Consider the following 21,094-nt stretch of genomic DNA (forward strand, 5'->3'; position numbering starts at 1 on the left):
AGCAGTCTTCTCAGCCTCCACATCTCAACACACTTCATAACACTTTCACAGAGTCTGGCGCGCCGCCCGAAACATTGCTTTGTGCCTTTCTGTCACATTTCCTATATGGAGGAATCACCCAGCAATAGACACCATTTGTCCGCGCCAGGGCACACAGAAGCTGTGTAGACTGGTAGTAATTGATTTAATTTGGCAGCTAAATGTAGCAAACTATATGGCTGTCGAGAATCATTGGGATTCATTATACTTAATTGACAAATGCACTTAGCAGTAGGGTTTATAGATTTATAAAACATTTTATTGCTTTGTTGTGGATATTTTTTTGATTTGACTTTGTTGTTGTTGTTGTTGTTACATTTGAGTTGTCATGATTAAGCGAATTAACTTTATGCTGAGTTTACATAGGCTACAGTAGGTTTCGGGTGAAATGACAGTGTAATTCTTCTTTCTTTGTAAATTAAATTTAAACTAGAAGCAGAGTTACTGTACAGCACCAATTACCAATCCTACCGCCCATTTTCTCTCATTTTAATGTTTAACTAACTTTAAATAATTTAAAAGCTTTTATTCACATGAAGTGTTCAGCCTGAGCTTGTTATACTGCAAAATATTCTTATAAATCTATGAATGTGGAAAAAAGACAAAATGTCAAAAAGCTATTTTTAATCAATGTAGGTGTATTGATTATTAACACAAATAACATTCCAGTTCCTGTAAATTATAATTTGAACTCAGATTTATCTTCTTTCTTCATTAAAGGACCACTTCATCTATTTTTTTACCTATATACTCATATAATGCTCATTATAACGTGGCACATGGCACACACATTTCTACTTGGTCTGTGTTGCAGAGGAGGCTATAGGGCTGCAGTTCAGAAACCTGACACGTAGTTTTTTTTAACACATTATAATACAAATATTGAGCATTAGTGAGGACCAATTATAGGAACAAAATAAGTGAAGTCGACAATCTGTATTTATTTAATTTCCATATTTATTTCATGTAATATATTATTTCATGTAATTAGTATACGGCAGTGAATTCTGGACCCCGAAGCCAACCCTGCAGAAGTCTCTATACGGGAGCTACACCAGAATGTTGCATGCAGTCGCAGTACTGAGTACACATGTTACCAACATGAATCTGTATGATGGAATGCCAAGGGTGAGCCAGAAAATAGCAGCCAGAAGAACGAGACTATAGCAGGACACTGCCAAAGACACCAAGAGCTTCCAGCCAGCAAGTTAGCGCTGTGGGAAACAAACAACACACGGGCACCGGTCGCGAGGACGTCCCACATTAGTGGATGTATTCAAGAACGACGCAGGAGCGCAAAGCACTAACGAGCTGGCCAGATGTTTGGAGAATTAGGATGACTGGAAGCGACGATGGAGGGCTCGTCTGAGGACGACCTAGAGAGATGTCATTGCCAATTCTGAATGTGTACTGTGGTCCCTCTGTTGCTGCCAGTGGTGAAAAGTACATTTACTCACCACTTCAGCCTAGAAGTACTTCTTCCACCAACCCTGCTGCCAACCCCCCACGTTTGTCCCGGTGTGGTCCAGTTTTTCAAAATAGGGGAAAAAGGACAGAAACACTTCCATCGAGTGACCCAAAGTGTGTGTGTTTTTTTTAAGAATGAAATATGGATGATGGAACCGCTGTGAACTCTGTTCCTCTCCACGCACACACACACACACACACACACACACACACACACACAAAATAGAATAAAACCGTCAAAAAAAAGTCTGTTCTTCCACATCATTTTGCCTGCATCACTGAAATTTTGATGTGGAGAAAGGATGTCACGTTGGTTAAGAGAGTGCATCTAGGGGGAACAGAGAACATGCTGTGGTTTTTCGGAAAGACAAGCTGGAATGCATTTGGGCACACTCACAATGTTACAAAACAGATATAAAAAGACATATGGCTATGTTTAAACAGGGCCCTGTTTTACCAACCTGGTACTGCTGGATACAAAAACAAATAAGATCTGTGTTTATCGTTTGTCCTCTCCTCTGGTGGGCAGATATTGATATTCCTAAAACCGCCGCGCCCGAGGCCCAAGGCTTCGTAATAACTTGAACTGAAATACAACCAGGTTCACTTTGAAAACAACAAGTCTCCTAAAAAGTTAAACCCTTCCGCCTTCTTTCCTACACTGCAGCGTACCTTACTTCATCCAGTTCGGTTACAGAAGTTTAAATTTGCATTGGAAATAAAAATAGCATACTGGGTTTGGCGATGTTCTATATATTGTCAGAATCAAGTAAAAGAGTGCCTCCAGAGGCTCTTCACTTTACAATGTATGTCAATGGGGAATATATTTGAAATTATCAATTTGTATTCGTGGAACAAGTGTTTTGGTTTTCTTGAGTTACATACAGTCAGTACAGTCCTGTACAAAATACACACCCCCCACTGCCCCAGGGACCTCCAGGACAGGAGCTCTCGACCCCCCAGGCTACAAAACACGCACATTGGACAGAACTTTTCTCCACACTGCTGTCCGGGTGTGGAACAGCCTACCAGAGCATGTAGTGGACATCTCCTGACCAGTGACCTGCACCCCTCACACTGACTGTTAAGCTGCTGAATTTATCTATATTCATTCACAGCAAACGTTTTTTAAGTCACATCTTTGCTTCTGGGGGGTGCATGGAACAACACATTTTGAGATAGAGGTCAGCGGCCAAATACACATAATTCTAAGGGTTCTTGACATGAAAAAAAAACATCGTTTTGTTCAGAAAACTGTCATGATTTAGAAGACATTATTTCGTAGAATCTGGTCTCAGGTCTTAATGGGTTAAACCCCAGTTGAGTGGAGTCTCTCAGGGCTCTATATACTCGTATGTTTTCTGTTATTGTCACATAGCCAATCTACAAGCTCGTTGTGAGCTTGTCGTTCTATTTTCTGCGAAATTATTTTTGTGTATCTTTATATCAACAGTCGATACAAATCGAATTTTAATTACTTCCCGAAAACCCTAACTAATCGACACATTGTGAGCTTGTAGATCAGCTATTAGAACTATTTTAAACGTTTTTTGAAAGTAGGAAAAAAATGGCAAATAAGTTTAGGGATAAGGGGTAAGGGGTGGCGCAGGATATAGGCCTAAGTATATTTTTACTTTACTTTGATACAATGTTTTTTAAATCCTACCTCAGAGGCAGATATTGTACTTTTTATTCCACTACAGTTGCTTGAAAACTTTAGGTACAAAAGTAACTTTGTCGATTTTAACCAGCCCAAAAAAGAGTTTGAGAGTTTAATCAATATTTTAGTGTATAAACATTTCTCAATCAAAACAAGAAACCAGAGAACAAAGGCTCCATTCACAATGCTTTGTGGAGAGAAGCCATCGACAGACTGAAACTGTGAACCGCGAAAAACGTTTTAGCGTGATTATTTAATTATAAATTATAATGCTATTGGTTCTGAAGCAGAAAATGGACTCATATACCCGGAAAATTATCCTGGGTAATTAAAGCTCACAATAACGTGCACAAATAATAATTGTCTCATTCATTGTGTCAATGGAGCAGCACAAAAGTTTATCTCTACTTGATCTTGAGTTTGTTTTGTTAGGGTTAGAAGAAAAAGGCATTGAGTAGCTTACAGGAGATCGGCTACTTTTAATACTTTTGTGTGACACTGTAGTATAATTAAATAGGGAGTTAATTTACCCAAGGAGTTAAAATATGGACAAAAGTGGTTTCTGCCTGACAACAACGGCATCCTCTCACCCTATAGGAGCTAACAGCACACAGGATGGCAACATGGGGAGGGGTCACCGGGCTGCATGTAATCAATATCAGGGAAACCAAATACATCAAAATGCATCCATGACATTAAATCAGTAAACCTCATCCAATATACTCCATCCAAATAATAAAATACATCCTCAGTGACATTATAGTATTGGAAAAGAAAAAACATCAGCACATCAATCAATACATATTCACAATAGTATAACCACATTGAAATTGAGCCAATTATAATTAAATCTCTTCAAATATCATTCTACACAAACCCTAACTCCTACTTTGAAGTGGGGGTTTTGAAGTGAGGCTTTATAGTCCCTCAGTGAGTCCTGATCTGGTTCCACTGAGTTCAGTGATCCAAATTGTTTCTCTACATAACAATTTATTCATGATGTAGTCTCCACCTCTGGGGGGAAGGGGTAATTTCCTCCATCGCTGGAATTATATAGAATAAAGATGTGAGAGAACCATGATTATTAAATTGTACATCGTGATGAGGTGCAATTACAAAATCCCATGCATTTAGTGCAGATAGCAGCAGTCTCATGCTCGGCTATTCTTTCTTTGAAAGAATGTTTAATTTCAGACATAGACCTGGTGCCTGCGTGGACATTTCAGAAAGAAATTACACCTTCCACCTCTGCTCGGGGAAGGGCGAATTTCTTCAATCTCCCAGAGAGATTAGAGAGATGTGAGAGAGAACCGTGATTATATTGAACATAGTGGCGTGCAGTTACACAATTCATTCAGCATTTAGTGTGCATAGCAGTCTCATGTTTGGCTATATGCTTTGTTTGAGAGAATTCCCATTCCCAAATATACATATCAATTTTGGGGGTCTTGAATTTTTGAGAAGCAGTAGTCTACATAGCTTCTTTATCGGGTGCAGTACTTAGTTTAGACAGTTTTTGGTTTAGACTAGTCATTGGTTAGACCAGTCATTAGTCCTACAACTAGAATCTCAAACCCTCACCCTAAACCCAACCTCCCACGGGGCAGCACACCTAAACCTAACCTTAACCCATGTCTAACCAATGACTAGTCTAAACTAAGTATGCACCCCTCTTTATCAGCGATTCACAATGTGTGGGCCAGTGTGCGCAAGCGGGGCCCAAAATTACCAGCAAAACTGTATACAAAAAAATGTAGGCCTATATAAAAAAAAGAAATGGTATTTTTTTCTTTAAAAATGCCATTGTGATACCACAAAGATAGCAAACTATAGAAACCTCTTATCTCCATATTTAACTTTTTTTCATAAATTAATGTCCTACTTTACTTGATCATAGTACAGCATCACACACAGACAGATCTACCGGTTATTTTTGTGCTATTTTCAAAATAGGGCTTTAAGTGGATCAGTTGGTTCATATAGCGGCCGGTACATAAGCAGGGGCTTAAAGTGACACTGAGAGGCCAGATTTCGCTAAGCCTTCTGCGTCTTCACCTCAGAAGACACACATTCTGTGTGTACCTAGAAACGTATGGTAATTATCAAACAGGTGCACCACCACCACCACCACCACCAGCCTGGTAATGCAGTTTGCTTGTCATCTTCTTAAGCACACTTTGTGTGTGTGTGTGTCATCGCAAAGTGCGTTTCGCCCATTTTATATGTGCATTACAAGGAGGATCACACACATTATGGGGAGGTGATGCATACTGTACGATAAGCAGTGGTGGAAAATGTACTCACTTGTTTCACTTAAGTAAGTATCAATACTGCAATATAGAAATACTATAGAACTATACTAAAGCTCACAATGCGTCACAATGAGACATTGTGAGCTTGTAGATCGGCTATTTTCAAAAGGCCAAAATGTACAGATATAGGGCTGGCTAATGGCTAATGTATGTTTGTTTTGTAATAATAATCCAAATCTACAAAGTAACTATAGAAACTAGATGTAGTGGAGTAAAAGTACAATATATTTGGATCTGAGATGTAGAAGTGGAGTAGAAATAAAAGTATTGAATATTGGAAATACTCAAGTAAAGTACAAATACCTCAAAACTGTACTTAAGTACAGTACTTACTGTCATGTAATAGTTTCCTAACACCGCTGACGATATTAAGTGTGGTTGATTGCACTAGTCTGTCGGCTTTTTACTCATTTCTCCGCCTCTAAGAAGCTGATGCAAATGGAGTGCAGGCAGGACCTTATTAAAGTGCTAGCGATGACAGTAAACGCAGAGTGCAGACAGAGACAGATCGCTGATAGGTCTCTCTGAGACACTCGCCAAGAGAATTCCGAAATAATCAAAATGTAGATTAAGCAGCAGTCACAGCGATAATTACCCTAGGAACTCCAGTGATGACCTTGAATCCTCTCTCGCATAAACGCTCCCATCCAGCAGCCGTCCACATCCTTGCGCTGTGGTAGCTCTCTCAAACCCTATCGAGCATAATATCGTCTCTGTCGGGTGGAAACCTCATACGTCAAAAAGAATGGGCGTGAATAGTAAAAAGTGGACTTTTCTGAGAAATATTCATCCTACTCTTCTAACAGGGGTTAGAGCAAAATATGACCTTGTTTTTTCAATGGATAGGCATAAGTTTTACTTTTACTGCAAAAGTCATGTGAAATTTAACCACGCAGTGACTCACCACTGCAAAAAAAAAAAGAAAAAAGCATATCCTCATTATGTCCAAAAATGTTAGTTTCCAGGATTCAAATTCAAAAGCAACAAAAGTATAGCAGATCTACAAGCAAGCTCGAAACGTGCCGCTGCTGTATAAGATCAAGTATGGCGTTAATTTACGGGGGAACAATTATAATGTGGAAATAAGAGGTTTCGTGCCCGACAGCAACCATTTGACTAAAGTACTGGGGGGGGGGGGGGGGGGGGTACTGGGTATGACATTTAGAGCTTACAGAAGGGAATCATAGGAAGGTCCCCGGTCTGATTCCCCGGCTCTGCCAGGCTTCACATTGTACATGTCCCAGAGCAAGACACTGACTGAAGCCCTAATTGCTCCCCCATGCGCTCATTTAGAGCAGCTATAGCTTACATGCCGGGGTCAACATTAAAAAGTAATTTCCCCTCAGGGATCGTTATGATGATCAATACCCTTTCTGTTGGCAGGGCCCCTCAGAGAGGCGAATGAAGAAAGTCTGTCTGTCTGTCTGTCTGTCTGTCCATTCTCACTATTTTAAAAATGTTTTTTCAAAATAATAAAAGAATGCCTAAGAAGTTTAGGCTAGGGCCCTAAAGGTCTACACACTGCCAGTACCCCTGCAATTCATTTTTCTCTTGTATTTTATAATGTGAAATGTGACTTTAATTCCCTAAAATGTAAGTCAAACAGGCCATGGTCGGTCTTGAAACCATGTCCACATTTGAATCATACATCAATAGATGTGACACAGACGACTGTCAGAGATGAGGAGACCTCGGGAAGAGTAGCCGCTGTAACTGTACAGTAAGCTAATGCAGATCTAATGAATAAATCAAATCTAATGACGTCACAGGCATGGCCACATGAAGTCCCAGATCCACACCTGGAGTCACGCCATCCCCATATGGATCCCGAGAGCCACACGATTAGATTTTTCCGATTTGTGACAAATCAATAGCAAGACTGCCAAACCCAACTTTACTTGACATCCTGTATCTGTGTAACATACTGTAGGTGCAAGGATCGGAAGGCCCCGTTCATGACGTCATACTTTTAATAATTAATAATTATTAAAAAAAAACAGCATACACAGCCAAGTAGAAAATACACAAAAGCAGCTTGATTACATTTTTTTTTAACTTTAAGGTATAACTGGAAGGCAGCATAGGCTACAACCAAACAATACAGGTCAATGTGACATGACAGGTCGAGTACCTGCAGTGATTATTAGCTGCTGCCAACTAGGTAAGTGGACGTACAGGATGAGGCTGAATAATTGACAAGGCTGATTTAAGGGCGCAATATCACTTATACTACTACTACCTTACTACTACTACTACTATTTTTTTTGGGAGGCCCCTGGAGGCTCGAGGCCCGTTTCAATTGAAACGATTTAAACATATACTGTACAGTATAAGGCCGCCACTGTGTACAGTAGGTGCCTGCGCCTTTGAGACCAGAAGTAGGTCATCATGAGTCTATTAAAACCCATAAGCCATAAAGGCCTGAGGCCAATTCTACAAATGCCTTGTACTGTAAGTCAGTAGTTCTCACACTTTCAATATATATTTAAAAAACAATAACGTGCAGTGAGCTTGCATGCCTGCTATTTTAGTATTTTTCCATAGCCAACGCAAAAATCTAAAATGATGCAGATGCTTTCTCGCTTTTAATGGAGAAAGGATACGTGAACATGAACACAGATTATATTTTGCATCGTGCACCACTGAAAAATATATTCTACCCATCTATCTATAAATGGACCATGTCTCTGTCTCACACGTACAGTACGTACATACTGTGTGTACGGCTGTAATGCATGTAATTCGAGAAACGTTATCCCCGCCGACTTCAACTTCGACACACGTGAGCCCGGTGTCGAGTTGGTCAGACCCACGGTTGTACCGCCACAAAAGGCCTCTGGCCGGGCTCTGGACATGCTCCATATAGGCTATGGAGCTGAGTTCTGACATCAAACACTCCATATTTGGGCATGCCTGACACAGAACTCCATAAAGGAATAAAGGGACACAGACAGAGACAGATACAGAAATCTCTATAGGCCTATGAGCATAAAAGGGACACAGACAGATGGGTGGAACGGGTACTCTGACACAGGTACAACGGGTATTGCATATAGGCAATAATGTAGGGTCCATTTGGTTCCTCAAGTCGTTTTGCTCTTGGTTGCAAATCAATCAATCAATCAATAACATAACATTATTTTTTTCCTTGTCAACTGCAAGTTAGAGAAAGAAGGGAACTTACCAGTATGAACTCCTGTCTGGCTGTCTCTACTGACACTACTATTCAGTGAGTCTTATTTTGAAGAGCCACTTGGCATTTATGTACAGGAAGTGTGTCTGACTATAGTGTAGTTACAACTAGCTACTTGTTGGTGCTGGGAGAAAGCTCTGCTGAAAGTGCGTTTTTTGCATGTTTACTAACGTCAACACCATGGACTGTGGAAGTGGAAGTGGAAGTAGGCCTACTGATTCTTTAATCATCCGTTGCAGTAGTGGTGGTGAGTTTAGAATTGTTTTGTTTAGTTTAGTTTAGTTTTTCTCTCTCGCTCCGCTCCGCGCCCCCTCTGTTGCTACACGTGCTTCACTGCTTTCGTGTTAGCCATGCAGTCCACAGCTGTAGTTGTGGTATGATAATGAGGAGAAGGGTTTGTTTTCAGGTCCGTCATAATTGATACAAAAGCTTTCATATACATACAGAAAGAAAACAAAAAGACACAGAGCGAAAACATATGTCATATGTTTTCGCTCTGTCGTTTTGTAGGCTGTATTATAGCCTACAAAACGGGTTGGTGGTCAGTGTGCAGCTATATTATGGGAAAATAACATTCCAGACATGCTTAATGATGTACAATTTATTGTAACGTGTAGGTGAGGTAAGGACCCAAACGCAGGACAGCCAGGCATGTAGTGTTGGAAACCATGAAATGGTGTTTTAATTCAGAAGACAGGTGAACATGAAATAACTTAAAACAGACTGAAACAGGTGACAGGATACAATGACTCAACAAGGACTGACTGGGGAACAAGACTGATATACACATGAGGGTTGATTACAAAATGAGACACAGCTGGAGCAAACAAACATAGAACCATGAAAACTAGACCAGGGAACAAAACATAGAAATACAAGACCTAGACTGTACAATAAATGACAAAAGTCTGTGACTGTGACAGTGTTGCCATGTCTGCTTATTATAATGTGACCTTTGGCTTGTTTTTCTGTAAAGTTGCTTGTACATATTGGTAGTTGTGGGTTGTAGTTTGAGTTTCTGGGCTTGTTTCTAAAATGTACAGTACTGTAGGTGCTTGGCTTGTTTCCTAAATTATGTTTAAACCAGTTCTCAAACATTTTCATGTCAAGGACCCGCAAATTGCAATGCATTTGACCACAGACTTCCATCTCAAAATATTATGTGCCAGGGACCCCCATACACAATTGTTTATTTAAAATGTTAAAAAAGTATTACCGGTACACATTTTGTCAATAACTGGCAATTCTACTTTCACACAGGTGTCATGTTTCATTTATTTCTAGATCCTAGATTCTTTTTGAAAATAGGTCTTTCTTTCAATCATTTTATTTTTCATTTTTGCACAAACTGATACATGACTCACATACAGTATAGCATACATAGACAGACTAACACCGACATAGTGGGAGCAGTTGTAGAACATTATGGAGCCAACTTGATACAGATGGAACAACATCCCCAATCCAACATTGTAGTATTGACAACCTAGAACAGTACCATAGGATACTCAGGATTCTCTTAAAACTATTACATTATAATAGAGATTTCGTTCTTCACTTCCACCCCACATTTTTGGATTTCTGGACAGAGCCACATTACGTGCACATTATGTGCCCACGTTTTCCTTACATTTTAGACATGTACCAGAGCAGTCTTTATCATAATTTTCTCCTTTGATATGGTGTAGGTTGTAATTTATGTATAATCTTGATTATCTGGATTTCCTGAGGCTTGTAGTTGCAACATATCTTTTTACTATTTAACATATTCTTTTTCCATTGATGGTCATTAATTGCAATTTGTAAGTCCCGTTCCCACGACTGCCTGCTGATGTTGGTATTAACGTTCCTTATGGAAATTTTTGATAATATATAACTTGTTTTTTTCTACTTCAGCCGGCAGACCTGGTGAACAAGTCTCAATCTGCTCTGGTCCATGTCCTTCTTTATACTGGGGTATGGAATTTAGATAACTTCAAATTTGTAAAAGAAAATGTATCCGGGGTAGCCCATATTGTTCCTGTAGTTGTCCAAAAGACTTCAAGGTACCATGCTGGTATAATTTATCACCTGAATTCCTACTGTATGCCATTCCTTGAACCCAGGGTCATTACAAGAGGGGATAAAATTGTTAACAATCGGTGCATAAAAATAATATTAATAATAATATATTGAGAATGCCCTCTTTATGTTATTCCATGTATTCAGGGTGTTGTTCACAATAGAATTAGCCCCAATACCTGGTAACAATTTAGCATCAGTTATGAATGGTAGATTTGGTAGTAATATAGAGTTACATCCCTGTGGTACAAGATCCAACCATGTTGAGTTGGGGTCTTGTTCCACCCATTCTGCTAGATTGTTCACTACTGTTGCCCATTGATAAAATATTGAAAGTTGGGGACTGCTAATCCTCCCTTTTCCAAAATAGGTCTATGTACATGCTCACAACGATTTGCGATGCATTGAACATTTGAAAGTGTGAGAACTACTGATTTAGAAGGCATTTTGTAGAATCGGCCTCAAGTCTTAAGGGTTAAAAAAATTCTGTGTCCATCTATTATTAGTTGAGTGCGTGCATGCGTGTGTGTGTGTGCCCATATTGCCCACAGTCTAGCTTACTTGTTTTCATATTGTAGGTGCTTGTTTCTCTCACAAAATCTGGCAGAAGCCTCCTGAGGCATCATCTTGGACACAATTTATAGTCAGAGATGTTATGTTATACTAAAAGAATTGTCATATAAATAAGGATATATGCCTTTGCTATACAGCACAATACATTTAATTAAGAACATCCATGCAAAATATATGCTGACACAGAGAGTAGCTGAGTACTAGGCTGGGCACCATTCCATTTCGGGTTCATGAACCGGTCGGCAGCGGATGATATCACTACGTCATGTTGTAGTATTGTTTTGTAGAAGTTCGGTTTGATTGTTCCTGCCTGATGACTACAAAACAATGACTACAACATGACGTAACGATATCATCCGCTCCCGACCGGGTCACGCGGCACTTTTGGAACAGAGACCAGGCTTTCCTCCGAGGTGGAAAGCCTGGTGAGGCGAGGTTAGCTGAGTACAAGTCGCAGCCCGTGGGAGTACGTCATCCACAGTCAAATCTAAATTAAGTGTGAGAAAATTAATGTAGACTGTGTTCTACAAGAATTGAATATAACTTAAGTAGAATAAATACACATTTCACAGTCTTGCTACCCATACACTATATGGAACAGAGCCTTAATTAGTGTCATTTTTTAACATTACGCAACTATGGCTACTGTGTAAAGGTCTATACATAGACTATGGGCAGATGGGCTCTATGCACAGCAGCCATATTGGAAAGAAATTGGGCCCTTATCCTTATGTTACCAACGATACTAACGAAGAAGAAGAATTTCAAGGACCCCCATAATTGTTGTGAACTAAGTCTCAGGGTTAGACAACCGTAAGGGGCCATTTGGAACCCCCTCAAGGAAGCACGAGGGTCCCTGGATCCCACTTTTAGCAGAGTGTTTCCAGTGGGTAAACATGCACAATATCAGCACCCTGACTCTGTTTGACCAGAATGGAACAGAGCCTTCATTAGCAGCATTGGTAAAAAAAAAAAAAATCATTTCTTACCAATATGGCTATTGTGCATACTGCATGTAACCTATTGAGCTTCTGTCTTTAATCTTGAGCTGGCTAAGGGCTTCATATATTCCACCAGTCCACGGCACCTTTTAAAAGTTGTCTTCAAACGTATATAGAATACGGCCAGAAGGCGGCCGCATTCGCTGAGCGCGTAATTAGCTGCTGCCTTGGAGTAAAGCAGACGTTAATTTCATGCAGCTTACAAGTGCAAATTGCACCCTCAAGGCGCAGGGGCAATATGATGTAAATCTGGCATTGACACGTTAAGCTCAAGCGGACTTAACAGGAGTAATAATCTAATCTTTCCCCGGATACTAGGTGGCAGGGAGGGAGGCAGATGAACTAGGCAGGTGAATGCCTGCATGGTCCATAGCACCAGATTGCCATTAAATGTAAACTACTTGAACCCCGGCATCCATATGCTGGGGGGAACATTAACCAAAGAGCCAACTCACGTCCAATTTACTACGGTCTAGAGCAAGCGTCTTCAACGTTTTTCAGGCCAAGGACCCCTTAGCTGAGAAAGAGATGAAGCAGGGCCCCCCCAATCCATATTGTATTTGTAAACTTGACCCTTGGCTCCGTACTTGGTCTGCTCTTTATTTTTCCTCTTATCTAGTCTACTCAAAACCTCAAAAATAGTTTTGACTGATGTTCCCCTCAGAATAGGAATGGTAGGGTTCAAGTATAGTCAATGTACAAAAATGATCCTCACACAAATACCCCCCCTGTGTTTTATGTCATAGGTCACATCTCACGTACACACCTGACACGAATTCTGACCATGGTCGTTCATGATTCAATTTATCCCCTGAGCAAGCAGGCAGACTCCATTGGATCAATGGTAAAAATGTCAGCACAGGAAACCGGTTCAAATCTGGGGTAGAAGTTACATAGTGCTGCTTTAAGGGATTAACATTAATTGTGGCTGCATTTCATTTGGGTCTGTGCCAGCATGGAGTTATGCTGCATTCACACGGGCAGATGCAAAGGGCGAGGTATTCCTCCAGCCAGGAATCCCTGGAGAAGAAGGCCGGTTCCTCCCGATATTATACATTAGAAAAAAGATCTACAAGCTCACAATGACTAGCAAAATGATGTGTGTAGATCTGCTATGAAGCTTGTAGATCTGCTATTTTCACAATATGTATTTTTGGAACCGAGTCAAACTCTGTAATGCCTCAACCCCTGAGACTAAGTGTTTATCAGGGTACCCAGTTCAAATATGAATTTCTTTTTAGGGTCCCCAGTTCAAATTCAATTTGATATTATGATTATTGTGGGGGGTCCCCACTTCCCAGTTCAAATATTTGTGGGGTAAACTGCCTGAAAAGTTTGGGAAACGGTTCTGTCCATGCTGGCACACATCAGAAAACACCTAACAGTGAATGTTATTTCCTTCAGCTGTGTTTGCCCGTCCAAAATGTCTGCGGTGACAAGGGTCGACTCTACGGTATTACAGTAGGTATTATTATCTCAGTGGTATAGCAGCGGGAGGGCTATCGTATTACCATTATTGCTATAACGCAGTTGACCTGATGCACAGTGCATCAGCTCTGTTTTGGAAACAATTTAACAAACTCCAGCAGTCAGCAGAACTATAGAATTTTAAGCACAAAATGCAAACTTAATTACCATCCGCATTCAGTGACCTGTATATATCCTTGTGCTGACGTTAACTATTCTGTGTGCCGTTGGTGTTCTATTTTGTGTTCCACATGCCGAAGGCAGGCGGCGGTGAGTTGTGCTAGCTAGCTCTGATGCTAACTCCAGGGAAAGTTAGCGCACTGTCTCATCGGTTAGGCCTGGCGCGGGATAATTTCCTGGGACAGCAGTAGTTATGTGTGTGTGTGAGTTTAGCGGCATATGCTAAGTTGTAGTGCAGGCACTGGAGGCTATAGTTCTGTGGGCATCAGGGCAGGGGTGTGTGGGTGGATGAGTGGGCGCTTGGTGAAGTACTGAGTTAATGACTGGCCTCGTTATACTGGATTATATGACAGAGACCAGATATACACATTTCCACTATCATCGGAGGAGTTGAGGGGTCGTGCAAGTTTGACACTTCAGAACCAGAATCCATCCGTCCATCCATCTTCAACCACTTATCCAGAATCAGGTCGTGAGGGGACCAGCAACATTTGTAACTTCCTTCTGGGGAATCCCGAGGCGCTCCCAGGCCAGTTTGGAGATATGATCCCCCCCATCTGGTCATTGGTCTGCCACGTGGTCTCTTCCCAGTGTAGACGTGTATAGCGAGAACCCCCTCTATAGGGAGACACTCGGGAGGCATCCTTTCTATAGATGCCCCAAAACCACCTAAGCTGGCTCCTTTCCAAGCGAAGAAGCAGCATCTCTACTCCCGAGTCTCTCCCCCATAGAAAGCTGAAATATGGTACAAGGTTTTCTGCAGCAACAACTTGATAGGGCAAACTTTAACCAGCTACTATTTAGTACTACATGATGATAAAACAAGGAACGTCTCAGCAGACATTCTGGTCCCTCATCAAAGTCTTTGAACTGGCTGGCTGCCCATTCCGTGTTCAGCAAGTAAGTTTAGCTAGAGAAGAAGGCTGGTTCCTCCTGTTTATACATATTTTAGTTCAGTGGTTCTCAAACCTTTTCAAGTATTAAAAAAAGAAAAAAGAAAGAACTCATTATAGCCCATCTGGTATTTTCAAATATCCTATGAGTATACTAGTGTTAAAGTGGTGGAAACAAATTATTCTGGGCACCCCTTCGAACTCCCTCAAGAACCCCTGGGGGTCCCCGCCTCCCCTGACCCCATTCCGAGAACCACTGCTTTAGTTTATATGAACAACACAATGTCTAGAACTATTTAACAATAACTCAAAAAATATGATGTTGTTTATTCTGGCCCAGCAGGCATGCTAAGAGACATCCAGGCAGGGGAAAGCTCTGACAATATAGATTTCTTCTCTACCCAGAGTGATTGTGTGCAGCAGGACAGTCCCAAAGCAGATGGAGAAATTAACCTTGATTGCCGCAATTGTGTCAGCCTGGAATCTGGAACAATTAAGGCTTGCCGGCAAGCCAGAACAAAATGTTTAAATAAACTAAAGGTGCAGGAGGTAGGGAGATAGATAGAGGGACAAAAGCAGATGGTGGTTTAGCTGAATGGTTAGCATCAGGGAGTAGGCATTTAAAAAGTTGGAAGAACAGACTGAAAAATAGACGACCCCACGTCCACGGGGGGCCAGGCCGGGACAGATTTTAGTTTTGTGCTCATGCGTCTCGTTTTTGATCGTACTGTATAATCTAACAGGATATTCGTTTTCAGCACCATGGACACAGAAACAATAAGTAAGTAGTTTGGAGAGAGGCTTATTGTCAGTATCAGCATGGAGTGCGGGAGTCTATCCCTGTTGCGCACTGCGCTATAGCGGCTAGACCCCTGGTACCCCTGATTGCTGAGGTGGAGCGCAACACCTCTACCGTACCTTGGAGAAACACAGCAGTATACTGAGTTGAAAGGTTTCAGCACCATGGACGGAGACACAATGAGTCGCTGGCTTTCTAACCTTGGAAAACACAACTACATTTCAGCACCATGGAGAGAGACATGAGACTCAGGGCTGTATTTTGCGTGTCTTAAGTACCAGGTCTTTTCCCTAACTTGAGTAAACTAAAGACCTGGAGGCGTGGTCAATGCTCTTTGGCCACTCAGAATAGCCAAATGGCATTGATCACGCCTCCAGGTCTTTAGTTTACTCAAGTTAGGGAATAAGACCTGGTACTTAAGACACGCAAAATACAGCCCTCAATGTAGAACTGTGGTTCGGGACTCGGGACCCATCGCAGACCCCATTTTTATGGGTCACGAGCAAATGTCTTATTTATTATTTGCCTTTAGGCACTTCTTTTCACCACAAGTCTCCTGCTCATCTGCTCACGTCAGATCTCAGAGAATGAGTTGAGGCTGATATTAAACCGGCAGGGGAAAGAGAGAGAGAGAGAGAGAGAGAGAGAGATGCAGCTTGGTTTAGATTGCAGTGTTTTGTCTGGACATATCTATTTATTTTTCTACCTCGGCGGATGATATTTATCCCTACATACAGTTCCTTTTGCACTGATAGGTATTGAGAATACCCCCCCCCCCCCCCCCCCCCCCCATACATACGTACACTCCCACTCATTTGGGCAAAATCAAATTGTTTTGTTTATATCAGGGTTATCTAATCCATTTATAGGGGGCACTTTTTCTGTGCACGTCGCCCATAGGCATCACTCTATCTTCTGATAGCGGGAGCAAATGGAGTTTTGAGCAAACTGCTCTGCAGTGGTGGAAAGTAACTAAGTGCATTTACTCAAGTACAATACAAAGTATTTTTTACTTTAAAACTTCAATTATTTTACCTCTTCTACTCCACCACATCTCAAGGGCAAAAATTGTACATTTACACCACGATGATTATATGAGTAAAATATGCGAGTACTCCTTCCATCATCTGCTTAGACTCACAACCACTCTGTGTGTGTGTTTGTGTGTGCGTGCGCGTGTGTGCGTGTGTGCACGTGCATGTGCGTGTGTGTGTGCGTGCAGGTTATGATGGGTGCAGTGGGCTGGGTGCTCCTCCTACTAGCTCAGATCGCGGCGCCCGTGGCGACCCAGAAGCCCCCGAGCCTCAACGTGGGCGTCATCCTGGGACAGACGCGGCCCGTCGCCGACCAGGACATGAGGCCGCCGGCGCGGCCCGACGACACCCTCGACCTCTCCGTGGTGACGCTGAGGATCAACCAGACCGACCCCAAGTCTGTCATTACGGAGGTAATAATAATAATGACATTAACCCATTCTGACCTGAGATCAGATTATAAAACATTCTTCTACATCCTGACAGTTTTCTGAAAGAGCTATGTTTCTGTGTCAGTCGTGCTTCGATTTTTCAAAAATAGCAGACCTACAAGCTCGTAGCGCGCCACTCGGTGGCGCGCTACGAGCTTGTAGATCTGCTATTTTTCAATAGCTAAAGCGTAACATAGTGCTAACACCAAAAGGGGTTCCCGAACCAAAATGGGATAATAATAATAATAATAATAATACATTCAAACACAACAAAAGAAACAACTTTATTCAGAGAATTACAAGTTATAAAGCTAAAAACTATAAGCAGAACAAAACATTAAAATTAAAAGGGAGGAGGGGCAATTAGGTGGGGAAGAGTCTAAAGGGAGGTACAGTTCGGTACGGATGCAGGTTTTTTTTAAGCCCTATAAGCCGAAAAGAGCCGATATACAAGGTCACGTGCATTGTATTGTGCATCTGCTACTTTTGGTGTGCAACATCACACAAGTATAAATCAGGCATACTTCTGACCCTAAACCCCTAAACCTGACCTCCAGATGTCTAAACCGTAACCCCAAATTGAATATTATTGTCTCTGTCTGGTGGAAATCTTGTATATCCAAAATGGTAACTTTTTCAGGAATCAAATTCTAAAGTAGCAAATGTAGCAGATTGGCAAGCTCGAAATAGGTCGCTTAGCGCCGTGTTTCGAGCTTGTAGATCTGCTATTTTGGATACTTTTGTGTTACGCTGCAGTATGATCAAAATGAATATGGAGAAAATAAGTTTCTTCTCGACAACAATTATATTTTCTAAATTGTAAGCCTATCCCCTATACTTGTGGGGACATTTGGCCCACAATTACGCACGCACGCACGCACGTCGCACGTACGCACGCTCCCTTTGACAGCAGCTATTGTGTGGTCTGTCTGTGTCCCAGGTGTGTGAGATGCTGTCCCGCACTCGTCTCCATGGCCTTGTGTTCGCCGACGGCACTGACCAGGAGGCCATCGCTCAGATCCTTGACTTCATGTCCGTCCAGACACAACTTCCTATCATGGGAGTCCACGGAGGATCCTCCATGATCATGGCCGACAAGGTAAGGCATGGAATATTATGTAATGGATATGTATACGCACGCACGCACGCACGCTCGCTCGCTCGCTCTCCATAGCACAACACAGCACCCCTCAGCTGTGGGTGGATATGGGTGAAGTTCCACAGGACAGGGACATGCTCTGATGGTTTCCGAGGCTTCGTTTGTGCTACTACGGCTGCCCTGCCGGATTACTTGTGACACCTGGTCTGGGAGCAGACTGGGAACTTTACTGGTGCGGAAAAGTTGGCGTAAATGCAGTAAAAAGACAGTCATCGGGAAAAAAAGTGGCATGGTGGTGTATGAATGCTGTGGCAGAAATGGAATAGAGGTGTGTGTGTATCTCCATATTTTATTTCATTATTAGTGGTGGTGCGACCACTCCTATAGACAGCTATGTGTGTCCCTGGGTCTGTTGTCCCTGGCGGGGTCCCCGGGTCTGTCCGAACACGGAAATAGTGTTATAGCGTTTGTTCACCACCAAAAGTCACTGTTGCCTAACACACAGCCTAACACACACACACACACACACACACACACACACACACACGCAAGCATTCCTTTCTTTCCTTTGTCCGTCCATCAGGGTTGATGACGACCGTGGTATACGTCTCAATTTGTTTGACTTTTGGTGAGTGCGCAGATGACTGACCACTTGGAGCCTGGACTCCTCTGTGGCACACGGGGCAGGTCAGAGAGGATGCCAGAGCCCTGGAGGGGCAGGCACAGTTTATTTCTTTGGCTCTGCGCCGTTGTCTCTCTTCAACGTGGCATATACTGTAGCAGGATCTTCTGCTGTTCTCACAGAGAACGGCACCCTCCTGGGCCTTTTCTTCTCCAGGCCGGTCGATCCTTGGCTTAAGTGTTCCCAGTGGTTCAGGTTGATCTTAACCCATTCTGGGGCGGGAACCCCATTTGGTGTTTTAAACATTATTATGTTATAATTTAGATATTGAAAAATAGCAGACCTACAAATATATTTCAGAGCGAACATTTTGGACTAAAATATTTGCTTCTGGGGGGTCCCTGGAACTACATATTTTGAGATGGGGGTCCGTGGCCCAATAGAGATAATTCTGGGAGTCCTTGACATGAAAAAGGTTGAGCACTACTGACATAGAAACATAGGTTTTTCAGAAAGATGTTAGGATTAAGAAGCATTTTTTTTTAATCGATCTCGGTCCAAAATGGGTTAAAGCTCTTCAAGGAGGATTTCAGAGTGTCCTTGTAGCGCTTTTTGGGGCCACCGTTGTCCTCGTTTGCCACTTTCCAGTTCACCAAAGAAGACTTGTTTTGGCAATCTTGACAGCTGAGCTGTTGCAAGCAAGGTGAGGATGCTGGGCAAATTTATTCAACAATTTATTCATGTCCACACAGAAGAAATTGCATAAAGGACATAAATAGTTCAGGTGCAGCAGAGTTACATCAACAAAATCAAGGCATGATAATGTTCCTCGGTCACAATACAACAAGCGGGTGTCATGTCACCCAGCATTCCATGGGCACAAGTAGTGTAGGGATCCTAAGTTTGAAAGCGAAACTGTCAGGGTGCGATCAGAGGACCCAAAAGCAGTACGACCAAAAGGCAAGATTCACGGTTCAGGATGTTCATTAAACTATAACTTCCCATAAAATGGGGCAGGCAAAACAAGGACACAGTAAACACGCTGACATGAAATGACGATCTGACATTAAAGGGACTGAACAAACTGGGGTATATAAATAGACAAAGACTAACTAGACACAGGCGGACTCAAAATACAATCAAACACAGGATAGGCTAACTAACAGGACAAAGAGGACACAGGTGAAAACACTGACACATCACAAGGTCGGTTTGAGTTTGTACTGTAGATCTGCTACTTTTGCTATGTTTGAATTTGAATCCTGAAACAGTTTTGGACATAGACTATGAGGTTTCCACCCGACAGAGAGATATATATATATATATACTATACTATACATAATGTATAGTCTAACGTTTTCATTTTGTCGTCAAGTGCTGCTAAGTACAGTGATTGTACAACGTTTGTACATTTTCTTGGACGTGTCTCCGTGCTACCGACAGACTCTGCAGACTTTGCCGGTTGACAGGCTTCGCTATGAGGGCTTTGATGAAACACAATAACTGGCCCTTTTAGCCTCTCAAATCCCAAATCCTCCCAAATCGCAGCAGCCAATAACAGCCGCACGGAAGTTCAGCAGGCTTTTGAAGAGCCATGTCACGCTGAACATTATGCATGGGTGTGTGCAGGAGGAGACTGTGGGAATGTGGGTACATTGTTGCTGTACTTCTTCCCCGCATTTAAACACAAACATCTGTGCTTTCTACTCCTTGTATGCTAGCGTATATAATGTTAATACGATATATTATATAACTTGGTGGTGGTACTGTATTTGGTCTCCCTGCTCTTCTATTGAGCCATTTAGACCCTGTGTCTAGGTTAGGCATGGCCTTTGACACAATTTGGCAGTTACCTGCCCAAACGTTTATAACCTGCCTTCTATAATAAAATTATTGGCACTTCTTATCTGTTAAAGACTAGCCTACTATATAGATTATTCTCCGTGGGCCGGTACCACTACAAGGACTTCAGCGTGCGTCGTAGCATTCTCAGTCTCTGACAAGAAATTTGACCTGAAGATTAATTACATTTCTCCCCAGATCAAGCAGGCATTATAGCTCAGTTGTAGAACAATAGAAGGAAACTCGACAGGAGACTCGGGTTCAAATCCGGGGTAGAACGGGAAAGTCACACTATGCTGCTTTAATGTGACACAGGGGTTCCGCTTTGTGAAGAGACGAGACAGTGAGGGGAGTAGAAATAATTCACGCTTCTTTTTACTTTCATATACTTTGAGTATAGGCTCTACTATAGGCTGCATTT

The 21,094-nt window shown here is 42.0% G+C and overlaps 1 protein-coding gene across 1 annotated transcript in view; it reads left to right on the plus strand.

Annotated features, from left to right (window-relative positions):
• Window positions 1–21,094, plus strand: part of LOC308336822 (glutamate receptor ionotropic, NMDA 2A-like) — a gene marked incomplete at its 3' end in the record, with an annotated part of 187,358 nt that overhangs the window by 17,638 nt on the left and 148,626 nt on the right. The window contains exons 2-3 of the mRNA XM_080794398.1: window positions 16,868–17,092; window positions 18,051–18,209. Of these exons, the coding sequence (XP_080650524.1) occupies window positions 16,871–17,092; window positions 18,051–18,209 (381 nt within the window). The 5' untranslated portion in view covers window positions 16,868–16,870. The remainder of the gene's footprint in view (window positions 1–16,867; window positions 17,093–18,050; window positions 18,210–21,094) is intronic.

This window comes from Protomyctophum bolini, assembly GCF_963924005.1.
Source record: "Protomyctophum bolini genome assembly, chromosome: 3".
Taxonomy (NCBI): domain Eukaryota; kingdom Metazoa; phylum Chordata; class Actinopteri; order Myctophiformes; family Myctophidae; genus Protomyctophum; species Protomyctophum bolini.